This window comes from Agelaius phoeniceus, chromosome 4 (assembly GCF_051311805.1).
Source record: "Agelaius phoeniceus isolate bAgePho1 chromosome 4, bAgePho1.hap1, whole genome shotgun sequence".
NCBI lineage: Eukaryota > Metazoa > Chordata > Aves > Passeriformes > Icteridae > Agelaius > Agelaius phoeniceus.
The window spans coordinates 68460010-68484850 of NC_135268.1; the positions used below are offsets into that span (position 1 = coordinate 68460010).

At 50.8% G+C, this 24841-nt stretch overlaps 1 protein-coding gene across 1 annotated transcript; it reads left to right on the plus strand.

Moving 5' to 3' along the window:
- The first annotated feature begins 1557 nt into the window (after positions 1-1557).
- ATOH8 (atonal bHLH transcription factor 8) lies at positions 1558-24841 on the plus strand. Its single transcript, XM_054633642.2, has 3 exons — positions 1558-2285; positions 16366-16557; positions 24472-24841. The coding sequence occupies exons 1-3, from the start codon at positions 1860-1862 to the stop codon at positions 24475-24477; spliced, it is 624 nt and encodes a 207-aa protein (XP_054489617.2). The 5' UTR covers positions 1558-1859; the 3' UTR covers positions 24478-24841.

The window sequence follows — 24841 nt, forward strand, 5'->3', positions numbered from 1 at the left end:
AACAGAGGCTCCCACTGAAGGATAGACCCTGCTGGAGGGGCTGGTGCTACTGCCACTCACTGGGATGCTTGGGAGAAACACGGTCAACTGAAAATCCCTTTGCTGGCTCTCAGCTTTGAGAGTTAGAGGAACTAAGATGAAAGATGGAGAAAATAGTCATTAAGGCATGCCCTAGCATTAGCAGCAATAATTCACAGGCTCTAGCTGAGGACATCAGGGCGGTTTGCCAGCACCACCACAAGGCAGGGGGGTGCTGCTACCCACGCTGGGAAGTCAGGCACTTCTGAGTTCAACTGACTCACCTGAAGCCCTTCTGCAAGGGAAAATCAAACTGCAGTGACACTTGGGACATGGGATGCAATGGAGGAGGCAGCACCGCTGTCACAGATACGGTGCTGAACCAGCACTCTGCACATCTTCTCCAGTACTTTCTCCACAACCTCTGCTTTCTCCACATGAGGAAACCCTTCCAATGTTTGCTCCAGGGCAGCCTGGCCACAGTAGCAAGAGGAAATTAGTCATCAGGCAGCGCTTGTGTTGCATCACAGACCTACAGGAGGTCAATGGAAGCTCCTTCTCCTCACCCCACACAGTGCTGAGGGCTGCTAGGTTGACATACCATGGGAGGAAGAGGAGGAGGAGGAGAGTAAGGAACCAACATCCCTTTCACTGCTGTGAATTCAAGCATCTCACACTTGCATCCCATTGATTCTCAGTACAACTTAATGTCTAAGGGGTTTAGATGACTTGAAAAGCCAGATGCCTAAATAACAGAGATACTTTTAAACGTTACAAAGGATCTCCTGAAGTCCCTTCCACCTCAAAATTTTCCTACAATCCCGATAAATGCAGTTTATTCTCGGCTGTACCACAGCTCTGACTGTGAACTGCACCTCTCCATCCCTCCCTCCCACTCTGTCTGCCCACTCTGCAGAGACCCCTGGCCCCCCAAGGCTGAGGTGAGGGGAATTGAGGGGTTTTGGGGTGCCAGCAAAGGCAGCCCAAAGCTGGCAGCAGTGACCCACGAGTGCAGACTCCCTTGTTAGCCCTGTGAAAAGCAGGGCAGACTGTTGCTGCGGAATAATTCTTCCTAGCGGGTCCGAGTCGGTGGCGGAGCAGCGACCGGAGGATTCCGCGAGCGGCGGGAGGGATGCGTGTGTGAAAAGCTCCGGATCTCCCCCAGTTTCCCATCCCGCCGGGGTGCCCGCTGTGCTCCCGGGCACATTCAGGAAGGCGACGTGAAGTCAGGCACCCCATGCCTCGCAGATGAGGGTTTTGATGCGGAAAACCAGTGATAAGGGAGGAGAAGCGGAATGAAGCGGGTTGGAAACCAAAGCAAATCCCAGATTTCCCTGGGGAAGCAAAGCAGGGGGCTGGGGGAGAAGCGCACACGGTGGGTCGCGGCGAGTCTCCGGGGGGCAGGATTTCTCTTCCATCGCATGGAAGAGCGAGATTAAAGAAGAAAGTGGGAGTGGGGTGGGAGGAGAGGGAAGGGAAAGGGGGGGGTAGGGGGGGATGAACAAAGGAGATTGGCAGCACAGCTGTTTTGGGAAGAAAAAAAAAAAAAAAAAAAGGCCAGCCTTCCTGTTTCTTTAAAGCCGCTCATCTGCGCGGCGGCCGGCTGCCGGCGGCGGGAGGCAGGCGGGCTGCGGGGAGCTGCGCGGAGCTGCGGCCGGGCGCACGGCTCGGAGCACGGACGGACGGAGCCGGGGCTCCGCTGCCCGCCGCGGCCGGGCGGGCGCAGATGGGCGGCAGCGGGGCGGCGGCAGCAGCGGCAGCATCGGGAGCGGCGCAGCAGCAGCAGCAGCAGCAGCGGCGGAGCGGCCGCGGCTGAGCTTCGCCGCGCAGCGCCCCGCGCCATGCGGAGCGCGCCGCTGGCCGAGGGCGAGCCCTGGCCGCGCCTGTGCCCCGCCGAGCTCGGGGGGCTGCGGCGGCTGCGGCGCAAGCACGGCGGCTGCAAAAGTTTCCGCGTGGAGCTCAAAGTGCTGAGCGGGCGGCGGACCGGGCTCCGCGCCCCCCCCGCGCCGCCCCCCGCCGCCGCCGCCGCCCCGCCGCCCGCCTGGGAGCCGCGCAGCGCCGCGCTCGGCCCCGCCGCCGCCAACAGCGCCTTCCCCGCCGCCCCGCCGCCGCCGCCCGCCGCTTCCCCGCGCCCGCGGCCGGGCGAGGCGTCCGGCGTCTCGCCCGAGATCAAAGCGCTGCAGCAGACGCGGCGGCTGCTGGCCAACGCCCGGGAGAGGACCCGCGTCCACACCATCAGCGCCGCCTTCGAGGCGCTGCGCAAGCAGGTACCTGCCGCCGCCCGGGCACCGCTCCGCCCGGCCCCGCAGTGCCGGCGGGGCGCTCCGGGCAGCGCTCCGCCAGCCCGGCCCGGGCTCTGCCCGCCGGGACCCCGCGGGGTGTGCGGGGAGCGCCCGCGCTGCCCCGGGGCCAGGGGAAGTGAAGGGCAGGAGCAGAGTGGCCGCCTGACAGGAGGGGAAGTCGGTTCAAAATGCCTGGAAGTACCAACCCTAGAACTGTGCTAACACTCAAGATAAAAAATAAGGGCTTTTAATTTGCTTGCAGTTAGAAAGTTTTGGACTTTTTTTTTTTTTCCTCTCCCGGAGGGAGAGTGGTGTAGAGAGCGAAAAATAAAGCAAACCCGATAAATCCCTCCGAGGGAGAGCAGAGCGTGTAGAGAGGCACTTGGTCAAGCTGGGAGCTGGGGTGATGCTCCTGTAGCTAAAGCACGTGTACTTGCCAGCTGTCCAGCTCGGTGAGCTCCCCCAAAGGGATCACCGGGAATTTGGACAGCACCGTGCTCCTGTCGACTTTGGTACAGGGTGCCTGATCCCTCAGAGCCCCTGGAGCAGCCTGTGAAATGTTCTCTGTGCCCTGTGTGCTAGGGATAGCCAAGCTGAGCTGAGGTCCTCTGCCAGTTAGCTTCCCATGTTTTTTACTGTCGTGTGTGTTTGAAGTGTGTCTGGTGCTGGGCTTTCTTGCTGAGAGGACTTGAAAATCCTCATGGTTGTCTGTAAAGGATATGTTCACAGTGTCAGGGTGGCACTTTTGAAAGGTAAATGAAAGGTTTTGGTCAAAATCCTTCCATTACCTCCCCAGGATGAGAAGAGATGTATAGAAGCCACAAGGCTCTTGTATCTTTTGCACGAGGATAAATCAGTGCCCTGGCCCCTGTACTCAGCCTTCTCTGCATGTAGGCACTGTGTAGAGTGCAGTGATAGACAAAGATGTGCTGTCACATTGTGCAAGCCCAGCTGTGCTGCCTTTCTGTTAAATGTTGATGGGACTGTTCCCGGTGTGCAGGAAGGAGGAGATGCACAGGGCTCACTCAGAGTGTGGTAAGTTGCAGATGAGGCTGACTGTGAGAGGTGTTAAGCATCACCTCTCCCAGGATGGTTCCCCCAGCCTGGTGGGAGCAGCGTGCTCTGCTTGCAGGGCAGCTCACACATGCAGGCTTTTCCCTATCATCTTCTGGACATTACTAATCTGAGCCATTCCCCAAGTGTGCTCACTTTAGGACTCAATGCTCTCTCCTGCTGAGAGGAAATCTGCTTGTTCCTATCTTCAGCATGCTGCCTGGAGTTCTCAATGACTGCTGTGTCCTGGGTAGCTGCACCCCAAGAGTTAATCCTTTCCCATCATCTACTTTGACAAACAGATTTCAGGGGCTGAGACCAGGGCTGTGTGTCAGGAGAGAATTGCTGGTGAACAACTAAACTTAGAGCATTTTTGATCACTGTGCAGTGGTGGGATCTCACTGCTCCTTTTATAATCCCAGTAATCCAGTGTGTGCTGGGTGCTGTACCCCGGTGCTGAGAGGCCACCCCTTGTCTGTGCAAACTCCAGACTTGATATATTTTGTTTCTGTGAGCTGCTTCCATATTTCAGTTGTTTGGTGACTGTGTGTAACACGCCTGGAAGTGTCAGTCTGATTCTCCATGGACAGACATCTACACCACCAAAACCGCAAGGGGAAGTAGCACTGATTTCCCAAATCACTGGCAATCTTGTTCTAGGCTGAGCCTCAAGCACAAGTCGGGCAGGCAACAAATTAAAGCTGCACTCTTTTGGGAAATGGGCAACTCTTGAAAAGCCTCAGATTCCTGGCCTTGGCCCTGTCTCTATAAATCACTTCAGCCATGGACTCAGCTGGGAGCCCAAAGAGCCTGGAGAACAAGCTGCTGTCCCCTCCTCCCGTGAAAGCCGGTCTCTAGGGTCAGCACAGGAGCAAACTGGCAGAGCTGTGCTCAATCTGCAGAGAGAAAGAAATCATTCTCTGGGAAATGTTTGCCACGAGGTTTTCCTAGCAATTTGCTGAGGGGTGGGCTGGCTGTCCCGACCATCATTGGATGACATTTGTATTCGTTTCTTGTTGGGCTGCCAGCGGCACGCCTGGTGCCGTCGGTGACATCAGGTGACAGCCAGCTTCATTGCACACACGCACGGCACTGCCTTGGCACTCACGGCATCCGCAGCCCTCACGGCAGACGGGTTTCTGGGGTGCTGCTCAGATCAGGAGACAGGAGGTTCCTTTCTGTCACACCTTGGCCAGCAGGTGGGCAGCAGGGCTATGGAGATGCCCTGGTGGAGGTACACACAGCAGGGAAGCTTTCTCAGGGCAGCACCAGCTTCCCAGGGCATACCAAGGGCCCTCAGCCCCTTGAGAGAGGCAATCCCTGTGTGCTGTCTGCTGCAGGCCTCCCCTCTTGTTCCTTGGTGAGCCCTCCGTCCCCTCCTTGTCATCACATATCAGGCTCTTAAGCAGCTGGGAGGCTTTTCCTGAGGCACTGAAACTGATCCGTCCCTGCAGACAGGCGGTGAGGAGCAGGGGATTGCGCCGTGCTTGCACACAGCCCACCCTGGCCCCACGCTCCTTTGCCTGGGGGTCAGGTGCTGCGATTGGAGCTGCTGGAAGCAGGAGCCTTCCTCAGCCTCTGGTACCCAACACCCACAGGTGGTGTCATCCCTGTCCCTGCTGGATGCACGAGTGGAGACACCCATCCTCACTGGCACACGTGAGGTAAAACCCCATTGCCTGCAGGATCAGACCCACCACGGCCACGCTGCAGGGAGCCCATCCCTGCTTGCTGAGGAGGAGGTGGAGCAGGAAAGGGAAGTCATGCCTCTCTGCAGGACACTCTCCCTGTCTCAGCAGCCCACCCGAGGGCAGGCGCCTGGCACACAGCAAGCACAGCGGACAGATGGGCTGACGGCGGCGTCCCGGCGCTCCACAGCTGCCTGCATATGGCACACATGTTTTGGTTTGTGCTGGCTGACTCTCCAGATGGCAGGAAGGGCTGTGAGTTCTTTTTTTTTTCTCCCAGTTCTTGGTGGAGGAAAAGCCAAACACAGTTGTTTTGCTCAAGGAGAGGCTAACCCAGCTGTGTCCCTGAGGACTGAGCTGTCCCCAGCTTGCCTCAGAGGCCAGGGCCCCCTCAGAGGTGGGAGGTAGGCGGGCAGCTGCCAGATCTGGGAAGCTGCCTGCTGTTGGGAGAGACATGTCCTTGCCATTGTGTTCACCCCTTGGTGTCACAGCCACCAGGAACGAGGATTTCTCTCCCTCTCTGAACTGAGCTGCTGCCTTTGCCATACGCCCATAGCACTGAAGCTGGACTGAAGAGCAGATGCTCCTGAGAAAGAGCTTCTTCCCCCTGGTCTTGGTACTTGTGGTCTTCAGCTATTAAGTCTGGAAGAGATTTCTACCCCTTAGTCCCCCAAGTATCCTTTTTCCAAGTGATCCTTCCACTGACAGCAAGCTCCTGAGGCTAACAGTGTAGTTCTCCTTGGAGAACACTGACCTGCTCTGAAGCACTTTGAGGTGGTGAGATACTTCTGATGTACTTGGCTGTCCCTCTGCTGCTGCTTTTCTGGTGTTCCTTCCTGGGGACTGCTCCTGTCCCTGTGATTGGGCTGCTCCTATCTGGAGCACTGCTCTCCTGCCCTCAAATGCCCTGGCAGGTGCTGCTCAGTGAGTTCTTGCACTGCCCTGGCTGCTGCAGGACCCTCCACATGTGACATGGGGGGTTGTCACTTCCATCCTTTTCATCTTCCTCTACCTCCCATCGTGGGTGGTCAGTGAAGCCAAACATCTCTGATGCAGACAGAGACAGCACTGAGGTCACAAGGACCTGGGGTCACCTTGTCCTCCATGTGAAGACCTCTACCCATCCTTTTGCTGGTGGGTGTTCAAATTCATGGAGTGGTGCAACTGTCTGGAGGAGACAAGATGTGACAACAGCATTGCCTATCTTCAAAGCAACTGTTCTCCATGCAGTGCAATTCTGTCTCTCTTTTTTGTCTGCAAATTCCTATTGGCAGCAGGAGACTCATCCTCCAGCAAGTCCCATCTGTGAAACTGAACCATTGTAACTTTTATTGAAGTATGGCCTTAGCCACCAGGTTTTCTGCTGGAAGCCTTAGCCAGAAGAGAATTGTGCTCTTCACCATGAGACTGCATGGACAGCCAAGCAAACCAGTCTGTTGCACTCCCAGGAGCTGGGATCGAGCTCCTCAGCTGTGCTGACAGACCCTAAGGTGGCAGCAAACTCTCCCTGGATGGATGGAGACAACCACAGCAGCCTTCCTGATCTGCAGCCTGCCTGGGCTTGCACATCTGGTTTGTCTCTGGAGCACTGCTGTCCAGCTCCTCCTGCAGAAAGTGATGCATCGAGCCACAGTGAGCTGCAGCCTGTGCCGGCAGCGAATGTGTCCACAGACATTTATCTTCCCTTGAAGTGCACTGGTGTTTTCCTAAATCTTTTCACCACCACGTTGCCAGGACATTCTCTGCCTCAGCAGCTGACAGCCTCACTCTCTGCACTCGTGTGGGTTCTGGAGATACTTTAGGGTTTTATAGGGCTTTTTAGCTGCTGGAATGGAGGCTTTTCCCCACACACACACACACTAGTATCCTTTCACTTTGTGCCACTGGCATGCACATGGCTGCTGTGGCTTGCTGTTAAATCAGTGCAGAAAAGACCCTGCTCCTTCCCGTTGGGAGCATGGTGGGACATCAGGAGCAGAAGCCTCAAGGCTACAGGAGGAGATTTTGTGGCTGTGGGGACAAACTGTCTGCAGGGGTTTGAAGGGACAAACCAGGCAGTAAATGGAGGCAGGAGCTGTGGCTTGAGCCACAAGCCAGCAGAGGCTGAGGCTGCTCTGTGGATGCATCATTCCGTGCTCACCCTCTCTGTGTGTCATCCCAAGGGTGGCTGTGGTTTGTCACCTCTGCAGGCGGGACCCTGCATGTGACCAGTGTTGGTGACATGTCCTTTCTGTGTGGTGGGGAGGCTGAGAGCTATCCTTGGTCACCTGCTGACATCTCCCAGCCCTATTCCCAGTGATTCATCCCTCTGTGATCCCACCAGCAGGAAGCCCTAGGATGCTTTAAAACCCAGCTCCTGTAGACAAACCACCCATTGAGCTCTCGGGGCCTGAAGGCTGGGCAGGAAGGTTTGGCTGTTGGAGAGATGCAGTTGGACTTCAGGAGAGCAGGAGCATCTTCCAGACACAGTGTGCAGTGCCACTGCTGTGTGTTGTCACTGAACAGCCCAGTGTTAACCAGAGCATCTCCATGGCTGCTGCCAGTCCCAAGTGACACTGATGGATATTTGGAGCCCAGACTGGGGCAGCCCTGTGGTTTAACAGCTAAAGAAGATGACAAAATACTGGCCTGAAGCAGCACAGGAGGAAAGAAAATAAGGGAGAAACCAAACAAAAGGACAAAAATCCTGAAAACAATGGCTGTGTGTCACCAAGAACAGGGCTTTTTTGCTCCCTTGGCTGCTGTCTAGCTGATTTTATCCTTTGCTACAAATCCTGCTCCTGTCGGGAGGTGTTTGCTCTGCCTGCTGCAGCCACCCTGAGTTAACCTCTGTGTTTTCTTATGGCTTCCACTGAAATTGGAGAAAAGAGTCTGCTTTTCTCCATCAAGCTTTGACTCCAGCCTCTGCTCCCTGCCTTAATCCACTGTCAAATTCCTTTCTGGGCTGCAGTAGGGAGGTGGGACACTTTTCAGTACCTTGCAGCAGAGCTCCCTAGGCTCTTTGTTCCCAGCCTGCATCTCCTTTGGTCAGTGCCATGTGTATTCCCCAGGTGATATATCCCATCCTGGTCCTGGTTTGCACTGTCCCCTGTGCCATGCAGGGATGCAGACAGAGCCATGTGTGTGCTGTGGGAGCCTGTGCTCCTCTGCAGCTGCCACAGGCTCGTGATCACAGCTCCTGGGGCTCAGCAGTGACAGCAAGGGAGGGGAAAATCTCATGGTGTCCAGCAGTGGCTGGTGACTGAAGAGTCACCAAGTCCAAGCTGAGTTAATGCCATTATCTCCAGTGGAGCTTGCTCTTGTATTTACCAGGGGTTTTGGATCCATTGGACTTCAGAGATGCAGATGGCCACTACTAAACTTCCACTCAAAAAAGTGTTTCCCTACTGTAGTGCTGGAAGGCAGCCCCTTTCAGAGGAGATTTTCTGTGCCCAGTAGCCCTGGGATTTCTCCTCTGATAATCCCAGGAATTGTCTGTCTAGTTACTATTTTGGGGAGTGGTTCAAAGAACCAGCAATGTGATATTTTTCAGGCATGATACTGAGGGTGTGTGCTGTGTGCCCTGAGGACGTGCAGGAGGCTTTGGGGGTGCAAAACCTCTGTGGGAAGTTCAGGACAACTGTCCAAAAGGGAGCAGAGCCAGGCCTGGGGCAGCATTAACCAGACTGCCATTTGGAAGGGATTCCTGGGGTGAACTCACCCAGCACCACACCTAGGTTTTGTTTGGAGGAAGCCAATTCATTCGCTCCAAGGAGTGAACTCATGTTTTTGTAATGTGAGTGATGGGGGAGCCAGGAGCTGGGAGGGAACCAGGAGCTGGGTTGTTTGACAGCCTGGACCCACCCAAGAGGCAAAGGCACCTCGGTCAGGACTGGGGCTCCTGCCTGAGCGGTGCTGCTTTTGTTCTTGTTGGCATTTTCCAGCTGGGTTTGGGCCTGGGCTGAGCACTCTGCTCCCCGTGGTGAGGCAGGGGTGAGGCTTGCTTTCAAACTGCTGGGATTGCATTGCTAGCAAGGGCTGCCCCTTTCTGCCACTGCATTTGGGGGCAGAGAAAACAAAAACCTCTCAAAGACCCATGGCGTGGAGTAGCTGCCCATTGCTGGCTGGAGTAGAGCTCTGTGGAACATCTGACACTGTCACACCACAGATGGTCAGGGGAGGTGACTCTTCCCCTCTGCTCTGCCCTGTGAGGCTCCACCTGCAGTGCTGCATCCAGCTCTGGAATCCTCAGGGCAGGAAAGATGTGGATCTGTTGGAGCAAGCACAGAGGAGGCCACCAGGTTGATCAAGTGAATGGCTGAGAAAGTTGGGATTGTTCAGCCTGGAGAACAGAAGGTTCTGGGAGTTTCTTTAGCCCCCTCACCCCTTCCCCTTAAAGGAGGACTATAAGAAAAATGAGAACAAACTGTTTAGTACATCCTATTGTCATAGGACATGGCATAATGGTTTTAAACTAAAAGAGGGTAGATTTAGACTAGATATAAGGAAGAAGGTTTTTTCAATAAGGCTTGTAAAACACTGGCACAGGTTGCCCAGAGAGGTGATACATATCCCATCCCTAAAAACATTCAAGGTCAGGCTAGACAGGTCTCTGAGCAACCTGATCTAGTTAAAGATCTCCCTGCACACTGCAGGGACTAGATGACCTTTAAAGGTCCTTTTCAACTCAAACTATTCTGTGATTCTTTGAGGCCCTTTTCCAGCAGCAGTTCCCCAAGAGCCATGCCATATATCCACAGATGGCCTCAGATCTGGCTGGGTTCAAACCCAAGGGTGCTGCCCCAAAGGTCCAGGCCAGGGTAGTGAGCACCAGTGGCACAGAGGAGCCATGGGTGGGTCCTGGTTGCTGCTGTGCTGCAGGAGGGATATTTGGGAATCAGCTCTGAAGGGATCTGATAGGACTGTGAAAGGATGTCCCAGGAATACTTGCAGGCTTTTCCATCCTCCAGCTGTGTAAGTCATCTTTGTCCCACCTGGAATAATAGAAGGACTCAGGGCCTGCAGCTGTTGAGAGCAAGGTAGGGAGGCTGAGTCACCTTGCTGGTGAACCTGAACCAAGTCATCAGATGGGTCCTGCAAGCAGCAAAAGGACACATTTGTGTTCACTTCACCCCCAGATCTGGGCAGGAAGAGAAAAAGGCTGGCTCCAAACCCTTCCCAAAAACACCCTACAATGTAACATATCTTGAATAGAGGCAATGATCTGGTCAAGGCCTTCAGCTTGTTAAGGATCCTACTCATGGAATCACAGAAGGGTTTGGGTTGGAAGGGACCTTAAAGATCATCCAATTCCAACCCCACTGCTGTGGGCAGGGACACCTTCCACTAGCTCAGGTTATTCAAAATCACATCCAGCTTGGCCTTGGGATGAGACATCCTTTCAGGGATGAGCATTCACACATCACAGCAGCTCTACAGATGCCAGCCTGGAGATAGTTTGAGATCATGCAAGAGGGGCTTCCCCTGTCAGGGCTGACAAGCCAGGGACACTGTCAGTCCCCTGCCCCACCCTGCCACTGTTCCCCCAAGGTGCCTTAGCCCCAGGAAGTGTCTGACTCACCCTGGGTTAGAAAGGGATGTGCAACAGCCAGAACTGTTAAGTACTGGACATTTATATGAACCTCTGGAAATGTTTTTGGCAGGAAGCTCAGCACAAACAATGAGGCAGCGCCGCTGGGCTGCGTGTTGGGATGCAGGGAGAGGCAGCCAAATGTTTTCCTGGGGGAGGGGGGCAAGGAGAGGGGCCCTGATGTGTTTTAACTCCAAGCATAAAAAATAAACCAGATGAATTAGCAGACAGGTAGATGCAGCAGCTTATTATGGCATGTTGAGGAACTAGCTGTCAGGAGGGCTTGGCTTGTGCTGCATCTCAAACTCTGCCTTAGAGCAGTGCCTTAGAGCTCTACACTGCCCTAGAGCTGTCCCATCTTCCCTGCTGGGCCTGTGGGGCCCAATTCTGCCCTGTGTGACCTTCTGTGGAGAGGATCTGTGCATGTCTGTGCTGGCAAATCACATTTGGAGCACAGTAACAGAGACACCTGGACCCCCAGCACTCAACACCCTTCTTTACCCCAGCATTTTCACGCAGTGTAAAAGCAGACCTGGTTTCACAGATGTTATCTGCACAGGTCCAGAGGGTGTTTATGGAAATGGTATCTATTTTATAAAGACAGAAGCTCAATGGTGTGAGGAGCTTAATGCTCCCAAAGTGCACAGGATGCTCCTGGTGTTGCCATCACAGTGAGCACACTCTGTACCCTCACGTGGCAGGGTGACAGCTGTGCCCTTTCACCCATCTCCAGCTTTCCCCAAACTCCTCCTGCAGCCTCCTCTCCTGTGCCATGTCAGAACCAGCTCTCAGCCCACGGCTTTGGTGGGTGACAGTGATGCTCTGGAGAGCTGCAGTGGATCTCTGCCCCCCTCAGGAGGGCTGGCTGCAGGTCAAGAGCACAGCAGACTTCCCACGGACTTCAAAGGAGCATCTCTGGTTTTCCAAGGGCGCTGCCCCTGAGTCTGAGACGTCAAGGATAGAACAGACCTGTTAGGTCACATCCCTTTCTATTTTCCTGCCAAAGAAGGGCTCTTCTGCACAGGAATATGTCCCAGGAGCATTCATCTTGCCTTGCTTCAACTCCTGCCAGCCTGGGGATCACTGATAAGACCCATGAGACTCCGCAGAGCCCTTTGCAGACACAACTAACAAACATCCTCTGGCTGGAGCTCTGGTTCCTGTGGTCCCAGCTCACTCTGTGCTGATGTCCCAAAGCTGAGGATGGTGCTGGTGTCCTTGCCTTTCTAGCAGACAGCTGCATTCCTCAGGACTGGTGTGAAATATCAGTTGCAGTTCCTTCCTAATTCCTTTTAATAATCACTGCAAATTTTGCAGGCAAGATGGTGAGCTGTGCTGCTGCTCAGCAGAGACCAGTGAGGTCAGATAAGGGAAATATTTTCATTAACTGCCCAGGAATTCGAGCCTGGTTCCCCCTGGCTCTGGATGGACCTGCTCAGCTCACAGCTACCCCATTAAAGCACTGAAGTCTGTTCAGCTCAGGCATGAGGAGCAAGAAGGAAAGGGTTTGGTCCTTGCCAGGAGCATGACAGATACCTGCTCACGTTACTGCCTGCCAAAGACCTGTGTGAAAGCTCTGTGGGAGCTGGGAGGGTTACACCTGCAGGGCCACACCAGCCTCAGGTGTTTTTCCCACCTCTAAAACACTCTCTCTCTGTTTTAAGTTGGATTTTGAAGATTTCTTGGCATCCAGGTGTGCCACTGACACCCTTTACTGCAGTTTGTACAAATCTGTCCCCTCTTTCCTGTAGACTTTGTGTTAAAGAAGAGGTAATACCAAAGTTACACACAGACACACTTGGGGAAGTTTTGGCTCTGGATTTGAACTAAGTGGCTCATTCCTCTCCTAATTTCCCATGTTTAATTCAAAAGGAAACATTAAAATGGCAGGAGCTGAGCCAAGACAGGGAGGGTTCCTATGAAATAGTTTTTCTAACACTGTTACCATGGCAAAAAAACCTCTTATCTCTTAATGTTGGTGCCCTGCACCCATCACAGGAGTATCTGAACACCTCAAGGTGAACCTCTTCCCATGGGCATTCCGGGCAGCTCCAGTTTGGACTCTGCTGCAGTAGTGTGGGAAAAGTGCTGTGTAATCCCAGATGAGGGTTTTGTCAGCTGTGTTAGCACTGAAATCTTCCTTGCCTTTTGTAGCAAACACGTCCTACAAAATAGTTTGGGTTTTGTTTTGTTTCTTTTTGTTTCCTTAAGAAAAAGAAAAATCCCAAAACACAAAAGAAAGAGCAAAACAGATGAGGAAAGGAGACATTAGCCTGCCTGCTCGTGTTGTAACTGGACAGCGTCTGTGCATCAGCCTCAAGGATTTCATGGTCTATTTTCCTTCCACTCAATTTAACTTCCCTCTTGCTCTAATTCTGAAATTACTCCCACATTTCACAGAATCCTTCCATTTTAGTTTCCATCTTGCTTTGTTCTTCCCTGATGCCGTTTGATCTGGGGTCTCTGCCGCTTTCCTTGCGTTGGCGTCCAAAGAGCCTTGGGTGTTTCTGCTGCCTGGAGCTCTTGCTTTCAAAATAACTCAGCTCATTGCATCTGGGGACCAGGTACTGAGGGCAGGGGCATTGCTGGGAGCATAATGCTGGCAAAAAAAAAAGTGAAGGCAGGGATTTAGAGAGAGGTTTTGTCAGATAAAAAGGGGCTCTTAAACAGAATCTCTGCGATGTCCCTGCTGATTGCAGGGGGAGTTTGGACTAGGGGACCTTCAAAGGTCTCTCCCAGCCCAAGCTATTCTCTGATTCCTTGTATTTTTAGGGGAATCAGTAGTAGATGGTGCTTATGAAAAAAAGGCCATTTGAAGTTTTATGGCTGGTTTCTGGAGAGGCACCTCAGCCACATCACAGCTCCAATCCTGTGTTCAGTTTTGGGTCCCTCTTGACAAGGACATTAAGGGGCTGCAGCATGTCCAGAGAAGGGCACAGAGCTGGGGAAGGGTCTGGAGCACAAGTCTGATGAGGAGCAGCTGAGGGAGCTGGGGGGCTCAGCCTGAGAAAAAGAGGCTTGGGGGGACCTTCTGGCTCTGCCCAACTCATGACAGGAGGGGGCAGCCAGGTGGGATTCGGTCTCTTCTTGCAGGTAACAAGTGATAGCACAAGAGGAAATGTCCTCAAGTTGTGCCAGGGGAGGTTTAGATTGGGTATTAGAAAAATACCTTCACTAAAAGTGTGGTCAATCATTGGAACAGGCTGCCCAGGGAGGTGGTAGAGTCAGCATCCCTGGAAGTGTCCAGAAAATGTGTGGGTGTGGGGCTTGGGGACAGGGTCTAGTGGTGGCCTTGGCAGTGCTGGGTTAATGGTTGGAGTCCATGTCCTTGGGGGTGTTTTCCAGCCTAAAGAATTGTATGTGCTGTACAAGACATGGCCCATAGGATCAACAGCACTAAAACCCTTGTGCTCTTGGGTTAGGGTGAGCCAAGCAATCAGTTTGGATTTCCATAAGCACCATGGCAGAGGTTTTCCCTAGGAAGAAGAAACCAAGCAGCTTGGCTGGGAGTGTGGATCAGTGATCAGTGTAGAGGCAGGCAATGGTGGGTAGGGAAACAGGGCCAGTTCCTGCAGGGAGGGACATCATGGATGGACAAACCAGAATCTGACTCTGAGCTTAGCTCTGCTTTAAACAGGGAATGTCAGGTTCCACTCCCTGAAATTGTGGCTGTGTGAACTGTGCTGAAGTTCATGACTCTGAGTGATGAGGTAATCATATGGCAGAAGAAATAAATACCACACAGATAAAGTGGAGTGATGCATATGGAAAAACCCATACCAGAGTCCACATATGAAGTGATAGACCCTGAACTGACCATTATTTCAGAGAAGGGAGACCTTGGGGTTTCTCTAGATGGTTCAAGGAGAGTCTCAGGTCAGTGTCTGGGAGCAGTCACAAATCAAATCAGGAATTAGGAAGAAAGGAATATTAAACAAAACAGAGAACATAAGCATCTGTTAGATATATGCACCCACAGCATGAACACTTTGTGTTGTTCTGATCATCTCGTCTCCAAAGGGACTAAGAAAGGTTCAGGAAAGAGCAGCAAGGGCCATCAAAGATATGGGATGGCTTCCATAGAACTGTCTGCTGAGGGGGATTAATCTTTTTCTTTTGGAGAAGAGGCTGAAAAGATGATGGTGAACTAAAAAACATATGTCACACAGGAGGTGAATAAATATCTGTTGTCTTCTCTTCTAATACAGAACTGTAGTACCTCAAGGAAAGACAGTAGGAGCCAAGTTCAAAACAAGCAAAAAAAGAAAAAAAATTACATAGACTGGAGAGAACGCTTTGCAAAAAGATATTGTGATTCCTCAAAATCAACAGGGTTGGTTCAGCTTACCAGAGCAAGTTCATGGGCAGAAAAGATCTATCATGGGTTGCTAAATTCAGGGATGGTGAAGTGAAGGAGGTGATGGTAGCTGGAGCCTGACAGAACACTTGGGGAAATCCTGTCTATGCCTGAGCTGTTCTGCTCCTCCTTTGGCATCTGTGTGTGGCTGCTGGGGGGTTTGTGGAGGGGCTGGACCCATTTTACCTTCTGTAAAGTCAGTGAGAGGATTCCAGGGGTGATCCCATCTTTGTGTCCCTGTGGAGGAGAGAGAAGCTGAGGCACGAGCACGGCAAGAGGAAACAAAAATCTGCAGCCCTAAGCTGAGTGTGACACCCTAGAGGGCTGTGGAGAATGGAGACTGGCATGGAGGCAGGTGGTGGAGAAACATTGAGGTGTTCCAATGATTGATGACTGTGAAGACTTTGGCAGGTGGTCAGACAACCTGAGGGGCTCGGATGGATTTCAGATGAATGCACAGCTTCAGTTTCCTGTAGGCAAGAGACTCTTGCTCATTAAAGGCTGAGTGACCTTCAGCAATTTTGCAAACTAGAAAATGGGGTGCCCAAGCCTGTCGAATTCAGAAGACCTCTCTTTAAGCTGGACATATTAAAGTTTTATGCCTAAAATCAAGTTTAGATGTAGAGTTTTGCTAGATGATGATTGAAAAGCAACCCACCCTTCTGCAGCAAGAACCACATACTGCTCAGTTGTTGAGACCCATTCAGTTTAGTTTGAATTGTTCAAATGTTTCTCATTACACTAGAAATCTTTAAGGGTGAAGAAATAAATTGCATAAGATACACCCAGCTCCCTGAAACAGGCTCTGTTTTGGTCTCTTTTGTGGGCTGAGGTACCATGATGGAGTGTTTAAACAGGTAGAAATTACTGCCTGCTCAAGGTCCTGCTACTCAACAGCACCATGTTTTTGCATGGGCTGAAAGTCGCAATTGATGATGTTTGAGCACAAAAATACCAGGCTGTGATGTAACTGCTCATACCTGCTTATTGCCCTATTCTGCAAGACCTGTGATGACATGGGAGCTAATTGTGGGGAGTAAGTTACTCCAGACAAGTTACTGGGAGTCATGGGGATGCAGGTTTCTAAGAAACAGGGCCTCCAAGAAGTGACCTGAGCAGCAGGCAGATGTCCTGGGCCGTGTCCTGCCATCACATTTTAAGCAGAACTGCCCTGCTGAAATCAAGAGGCTTCGTGCTGCTTTCATCCCCATGGAGATCAGCAGGGGAGTTCTTCTTAAAAACCTGTTGGGACCATATGGTATTTTATCACTAGAGTTTCTATTTGTGTTAAAACTGCTAAGAAAATAACTGAGAGTTGTTTTGTCATGCTTCAAGCGAGATATTTTGTTTATCTGGCCTAATTTTTAATTATTTCTTTTTCCCTGTTGCCCTTTCTAGGTTCCCTGCTATTCTTATGGTCAAAAGTTGTCCAAACTGGCCATCTTGAGAATAGCCTGTAACTATATCCTTTCCCTGGCCAGACTAGCAGACCTGGATTACAGCGCTGACCACAGTAACATGAGCTTCTCTGAATGCGTGGAGCAGTGCACTAGGACCTTACAAGCAGAAGGAAGATCTAAAAAAAGGAAGGTATGTTACAGCCTCTCCCCCAACTCACCCCCTAAAAAATGGTAAAAGTTACAAAAGGGAGGGAAAAAAAAACTGAAAAAAAAATCCAAAGTGGTTTCCTTCTTTTCTGAACCTTGTGAAATTTGCCTGATATTTTTTATTCCTTGCCTTTCTCTCTCTCTGTTTTTCTCCTCCATCCATCTGATCTTGTAATAACCACATTCCTCCCTAATCAAAAGCTTTTCTCTCCTCCCCGTCCTCTGCGCCGGGCTCTTCCCCTCGTTAGTTGCCCATCGTGTGTTTCAACACGAGCTGATCCCATTAAGAGTCATCTTGGGACTGTTACTTGTTAAACCAAACCAACCTTGAGTCGCCTTTGGGAGCCTGTAAAACACTGTCACCCTCCTGTGTTTTCTGTTTTGTTTAATCTCACACTTATCTCTGAGAAAAATCACCCAACAACAAAAAAAAAGGTAGCTAATGGAGACATTATATGTATAAACACATTAGTAAGATGTATGACCTGAAGGACATGTGGGTATCTTGAGGAAACAACGTTAAATCTAATTATGCCTTGCATTCCTTTAGGTTACTTAACACTGAACCAATTAGGTGAAATCATCGTCAAGCGGCGGGAGGAAGAAGCAGAGCGTTCTGCCAGTTTTCCTCTCAGAGAGTGACATGGGTGAATTAAAGGAGTGATTGATGTCTTTGTTCAGGCTTTTATGACAAAAAGAGTTTTGTAAACTTGAATTGAACTTCCCCCTGCTCTCTGAGCTTGCTTGTCAGGCAGGATAATAAATCAGCAGGATTTTAATGGATGAATGGGCAGCTAAGCTGGGGAGCAGGCTCCTTCCCCGGTGTTGTTAAGATCTGCCTCTGATTCGGGCAGGTTTCCTCACTTTTCCTCCTCTTTAGCCCAACAAATCATCCTGCAGCAATTCAGTTTATAAATAAACACAATAGCACACTCCCTGTTGCTTCCTCTGGCTGTCAGGGGCTGTGTTTATGCCCACGGAGCAGCAGTGCCAGGCAGAGAGAGACACAGCACCACATGCCCACAGCTGACAGCACTGCCTGGGGCTGGGAGGTGAGGGGGAGCTCCAGGGCACAGCCCCAAACTGGGGGTTCAGTCTGGGCTCTGTAGTGCCACAGGCAGTGGTGTCCCAGGGACACTGAAGCAGTGCCACCAACCCTGGGGCAAGGTGAGATTTGGTTCTTGGGTCTCCTCTCCAAGTTAAGATGGGGGAGGAGAAAAGCATAATTTTTGGGGCTTTAGCAGGTTGCTGGTTGGGTCTTGGAGCCCCTCTCCATGTCAAGAAGAGGATGAGCATCCTTTGTGAGGCTTTAGTAGATTGCTAGTTAGGTCTTGGGTCCCCTCCCAAAGTCACAATGGAGGGAAAGAAGAGAATGAGCATCCTTCATGGGGCTGCTCTTCAGGCTTTGGGTGCCCAGTGGGCTGAGACCCATTGTCTTGGCATATGTAAACCAGTGCAGGCTTAAAGACAGGAAACAAGGAGCCAGATTTTAAGTGGCTCCAAATCCCAGGGTGTTTACATCAGAGGGTTAGAGCTGGGCCCATCCTTAATTTAAAAACTAAATGAAGATTTAAGAGCCTTCCATTTTCAGTGGTTCCCTTCAGAGTGGATGTGTGGAGAAAAGCCCCAAGCCAACCAAGAGTGCCTGAACAATGGAACATTACCAGGGCACCTCCCAGTCACCACCAACCCACAGAAACAGCATCACCAGGAGAAAATCTGCCTCTTCTCCACATTCTTGAAGGACATCCACCCTAAACTTTCTCCAAAAGCCCCCTCAGAAAAGAAAGCCGGGCTTGGTACCCGAGGCAGGGTCTTAATCCCTGCTCTGCCTTGCATTTCTTGCTGGAAATTATAGTTCTGCTGCCAGTTTAGGGCAACCCCGGAGCACACAGATTCCCTTAAGGATGACAAGTACAGTTTTATTTCCAGCAGTATTTGCTCAGGTGATGGCAAGAGCACATCCAGCTGCTGATGAAGCCAAAACCATCAGGTACCACTGAGTAACTCCGGTAAATCCCCGTAGACGGGAGCGGGGATGCAAAGCCTGGGTTGGGAGGACTCATCTTGCACGTCTCCCTTTCTCCTTGAGCCAAGCAAATCGTGAGCACAGGGGAGGAAAAGGCTGTTGTCAGAGGGAGATTACAGATCTGGGGTGGCTGTGCAGCTGATGCAAGCTCTGGGTGTCAGGTGGTGAGAAGGGATGTCTCTCCTGGGGGGTCTCACACAGGCGGCTGGATGAGGATACAATGGCTTGGCCCAAAATCACCGCGCCCTCATTCATGTTGAGATCGGCACGTTTTTGTGAGCTCTGTGTGGTTTTAATCAGGTCTCTGAAACCACTACTCACTGAGCAGTTCCTCTGAATTATCGACCTTGGGGTGGTTGTTATTTTGTTACTGGTTTTTTGAGTTTCCTTTTATATTCTCTCTTTAAAAAAATCCCAGCGATCCTGAGCACAGACCTGCGCTCCTTGAGCTGCACGTTGGGTCCACAACACCCTTATCTCCTGTCATCTCCATTTTATTGTGTGTCTGCCTCTCTCACTCTCTCAGCTCTCTGGTTGCAATGTGCTGTGGCACCGTGATCTTTTCGCACAAAAAAGTAGCTGGTTGGAGTTTGTTTTGGCAGGCAGAGACTCCAGATGTTGCATTTGCTGGATTGTGCATTGCCTTTTGCTTTGTTTTTGGGGGCAAATTATCCTGTGTCCCTAACGCTAGGTTGTTGTTCGTATTTTGCTGTTGCAATAGGAAATTTACTGAGTGGTTTTACCCCCCCCCCCTTTCTATTCCCATTTTTGTTAATTAGAAAAGTTGGCTTTAGTCTTTCAAAAGTTGATTAGGAAAAAAAAAATCCCCTTCTCTGTCTTAACTACAGTTATAAGGTGATTTTAGTTCTTGCAATTGAGACTTGACTGAGGGTGTTTGGTGATGGGAGATCTCATTTATAAGCAACAAAGGAAGCTTCAGATGCCTTTTCTTAAAAAAGAAGAAAAAAGCTGACTGGGGCGGGGGGGGGGTGGTGGTGAATTCTGATGATAGTTTTCATTCTTTAAAGCTGCCTCTTGCTTGGTTATAAATGATCTGCACTAAGCCTTGTCCTTAACCATGCACCCAAGAGTTGCACCATGTTGGAGATCTGGGTTGCAACACCCTCAGCAGAGCCCCAAGTCCTGCAGGGGCCACACTGATATCCTGGAAAAAGGGGGGGAATTGCCTTCAGCTCCAGCCAGGAGCATTCTCCAGCAGCCCAGAGAAAGGAAAGGCAGCAGCAGCAGCAAGAGAAAGGGAAGTCCAAGTTTTCCTTACCCCCAAAGTACCCCGTTTCTGCATGGCACAGGATGCTCAGTGGCCAGGGGTTATCTGAAAGCCTCACAGGGATTCTGTGGTGTTTGGGGTCCAGCTTGCTGGTCCCCGAATCTCTTCTTTCCAGCTTTTCCCCCCCAGGGCTGAATTCTGGTGCCCTGCAGGAAAGCAGCTCAGGGTCAGGATAAGGTTGTAGGGTGCATGGCTGGGGGCTCTCCCTGGAATTTGTAGGGTGCAGAGCTGTGTGTGCATCACAGCCCCCCAGCCCCACAGGATCTCACCCGAAAGCTGTGGGGCAGAACTTTATTCACCACCACAGTCACTCCGTGCACACAGAGCAGGATCCAGCCACGGACCAGCACCCTGCACGGCACACCCAGCACCCAAAACCCCAAACACCCATGGCAAGGCTCCTTCTCCTTCCCTTCCCCTCGGGATCAGCCCCCGTGCTAGGCAGCAGCATCGCCGCGGCCATGGGAGCTCAGCCGGAGCGGGGAGGGATGGGTGAGGGATTTTTTTTCTCTCTCTCCTCTCTCTCTCTGCTTCATCCTCCCCCCGTCGCGGCTCTTCTGGCAGTCGCAGACTCCAGATGTTCGGAGCGCGAGCTGGGAAGTCCTGCTGGCGCCACTTGGGGCAGAGGGCAGGGGAAAGGCACGCGAGCTGGAACCCGGAGTACTCAGTCACTGCAGGACTTGGCGCATTCCCCAGCTCGCTGCTGGCACATTCCCCAGCTCTCTCCTGGCCATCTGTTCCAAAAAAACACTTTCAGAACCTCATCATCACTCAGGATACAACACTGCGAGCAGCTGTTAGCGAGGCAGAAGGGGGAAAAAAAAAAAAGAAGAAAAAAAAAAAAAGAAACACACACATTAAAAAAAAAAAAAAAAAACCAAAACCATGCGAAAGGTCTCTTTGTGAGAGAGGAAACTGGGTTATGAATAACAGGCGAGCTGTTGGAGCTCAATAAAAGTTTTCGGCTGGAATTTAGTTTCTTGTTTTTGTGCCTGTGTGTGTGTGGATGAGCACAGACGCAAGGAATTAAAAATTAAAAATAAGCTGTATATATGTCTTTTCCCAGATAATTAAATTATATAGAAACATATATGGAATGAAAAGCTTCTCTGTTTGTTGCAGCCTGCTGCACTAAAAGGGCTGACATTATGTATGTAATTATTGCATTATATAAAATAGTTATTGTGGTGTTGTGCCATGCCTTGATGCCCCCTTATTGCTATTTTGCTAAAAGCAAAGCCCCTGCTGTAGGTAACACTCATTCCTGCTGAAAAAATTAGAAGGAGGGCGTTCTGCAGGCATATTTACCTGCAGGAGTGAACAAGTTGAGGGTTTATATTATAAAAGAGAAATGGTAGTGGCAGACTTGATTTGTACAGCACTGAAACCATTTGCTTGGAGCATATTTTTTTGATAACACTGTATCATGACTCGTGATTTATTTTGACAAAGCCCCGAGATAAAGCCACAGCTCCCACCCCCTGGTTTGTGCGGATGATCCTGGCTGCAGGGTCTCGCTGTTATTGATCATCTGATATTGATTATCAGAACCATTCAGAGCCAGCACAGTAAAACCTTGATGATCTGCATGGCATTTCTTCCTCGTGGCTTCCCATCCTGTGTGGGGAGGAGGGAGGGAGGGGGAGGTGTCTCATAATGAGATTCGACCTCCCTTTCCCCTGCAGTTTGCCTTAGCAGAGGTTCCTCTTTAAAAATAGCTTCATTTCCCTGCTAGGACTTGCCGGCGCGAGCGGGCAGCCAGCCAGTCTGATCCCCACGGCCGCCAGCTCCGCGGGCTCCAGGGAGGAGCTGGACCACAGGAGAGCAGCAGCCCGCCCTGAGCTGCCTGTCCCTCTGTCCATCTGCCACGGGACAGCATCCCTGGGGGCACAGAGGGGACTGGGTGTGCCCAGCCATGAGTTAGCCCTGCTGGTTGAAGGATTACCCACCCAGGGACCTGGTTATAAACAAGGCAGTGAGAGGGTAGTGAGATTAATTTGTTTAATCACTTTATCACTTGTGCCTTTTATGTCCTGCAGCCCAAACCAAGGATTGCAGGTGGGGCATGGGTGCTAAGGCTTCTGATGAGCTCATGAGCAAGATCACCCAACTCTGGGCAGGGAGGCAGCAGCAGGTACCCCAAGGGCATCCCCAAGGGCACTGCACACCCTGCATCAGCCCCCAAAGAGCAGGGCCAGAAGCTTTTCCTTACAAAAGGATGTGATGTGGGACTCCCCTGTTGCATCACAGCCCCTTTGCTTTAAAGGGTGTTGGAGCAGTCATGTCAGCAGTCACAGCACAGGGGTGGGACCAGGGATTTGCTCCCTTGGTGGGAGCAGGATCCCAGCAGAAGGTCCATCCCCTCTGTAGCAAGGGTGTTGCCAAGAATGGGGTGAGATCCACCCCGCAGATATTGGGTAACTGCAGCAAAAGGAAGATGTGAGTAGAAGAGACAGGAGAAGCCCTGGAACAAAGGCTGACTCAATTCCAGAAGTGCTTTGATTTATAGAGATTGAAATGCTCCGGGATGCTGCAAACTCACCAAGGTCATTGGGCCAGTTGTCAAATTCAAGAGCCATGGGAGTTCTGATGTTATTAGTTTAAAGCAGACCCAGGCTCATAAATCTGTCTTCAGAGCTCCTGGCTGAGTGAAAAAGGGTGGAGGGGGAAATAAAAGCCTCTTCCCACCAAACAAAACCCATGGCCAAGCATTGGGCAATGCCTGGGGACCCATCAAGTGGTGCCAGTGAGGTGTGCTGAGCATCTCCATCGTGTTGCAGGGGGATCTCTCCATTCCCCTTCCCATTTCCTGTGTCTGGAAGGTACAGCACAAATGCCCTGGCCTGGTTTGTGCATATTCCCTCTTGTCCCCCCATGGTTGATCTTCCACAGTTACAGAGACTTCAGAGCAGAGACCTGGCCCTGAGACTCCTCTTCCTAAAGCCATCCTGCTTCCCCAAACCCACAAATGCTTTTGATCTCTCTGCTGTCTTTTAATATTAATGACAGCAGTCATTGCTTCCCTTCGTTTACATTTTCTTTCCATAGGTAAATGTGGGATAAATTAAACAACCTACTTTTCTATTACAGGTTATTAATATATATTACCTATTGTTGAAGGGTCCCAACAGAAACATTGGCAATACATAAGGCTGTTTGTCATTCTCCCACCTGAACCTCATTTATTCAAAATCCCAAATAAAGCCTTGAATTAGAGCAAGTTCCTACATCTTCTCTGAGCAGCACTAGGTAGGATTGTCCAGAGACAACTCCAGGAATCTGGGGTCCAGCAGGCGCCAGCATTTATTGCATGGAGGATGACCTGGGTGCTTTTAGTGGAATATTCTTTTCAAGAGAAACCTTGATGGTCCTGGGGCAGTCCTGACCTTCCCTGGGTCTGCACTTGACAGGAGGGGGTGAAAGGAAGATTTTAGGTTCCCCTGTCCCTTAGCCTGTCATGGATGATCAGCTGTAATCGTTGATCTCACAGCAGCTGCCCTAATGATAGCCATAAATCAAATAAACACCAGTAGGTTACTAGTACTTTATACCCTGATGTTACAATATGCAGTGATGGAAAAGGAAAGGCAGTATAGAAACAAAAAGACTGGGGAAAAAAGTTTTTCAGGCCAGGCTTTAAGGAGTTTGACCTTGTTAAGACTGACAGAAATATGGCTGACCTGTTCAGGCAATTGGTGACTATGTCCAAAGGACTTTGAGAAGCTGTACTGCGCCCTGAAAGGTTCTTAAATCCACTGGCAAAAAGCAAGAAACACTGGTAGCCCTAGCTAAATCTGATCTCATTTCCAAGTTTCTAATTCCTAAGTTATTTAAAAGAGGATTTAGGGCCCACGTGATGAAGGCAGTTTGGACAATGGGGATGTGATCTCATGAAATCCTCAGGCCCTGAGGATTTTCTTCTGTTTTGAACTATGTTAACCATTGTTTGTGGGATATTTGTGGGGCTTATTTTAATGCTGAAGGGGGTTTAGATGAGATTTCCTCGTCTAAAGCTGCCATGGTTTGGAGTTGACCATTTTCCTACGGACCTGGCCATAATATTCTGTAGCCCAGTGTAATTTCCCAAGTAATCTGCCACAGCTGTGACTCACAGGGGATGCACAGGCACATGGGACAAGTTGCAGTCCCACAGACTGAGCAGCCATGCCTGCAGAAAACTCAATACAACAACTAAAATGTGGAAGGAAAGCCCATCTCCTGCTTAAACCCATCTAGTTGCCACTCCTTTGCTTTCTGAGATCAGCTCCTGAAGTGAAAATAGCAGGTATTTGCCATCACTTCTAATTTTTTTTTTTTCAGTAGGAGTTGGACCCAACACCAAATTACTGTGTTGTTTTTCTTCCCCAAGCCTTCCTCTTCCTTTCTGCCACTCCCTCTCCTCTGTGCAGGCTCTGGCCTCCATTGTGGCACCTACAGATGGTTCCACTGTGAGCCCAGCTCTGAAAAATCGCAGATCCATGGCCAGCAGTCCCCAAGGATGGTCCCGCGTGCGTCAGCGATGGTCCATGCGAGGGACACCACGTGTTCACTGATCTCATGGTGCATCTTTCTCTTTCCAGGAGTAACAACCAGGGAGGGAGGATTCAGAAGAGCTTCCAGCCAGAGTTACATCTGGTCTTGGCAAAGGTTGCACGATCCAGATGAAGACTGAAAGCAGCTTTTTTGCAGAAACCCCTATTGGAGATGACGATTGGCCAAGGAACTTTCTTAATCTCTGGAACAGAAAGGAAAAAAGGAAAAGAAAAGGAAAAACAAAAGGACAGGGATGCTTCTTATTGTTGTTAAGCCAGCCACCTTTTCGTACGTGCAATTTATTTAGCACTTTTCCCTTTGCTTAACTGGGAAATGTTACCCTCTCAGCTCATGTGTACAGTAATTTTTTGTTGTTGTTGTTGTTGCTGTTGTGCCAAAGATTTGATGGAGCTTCTA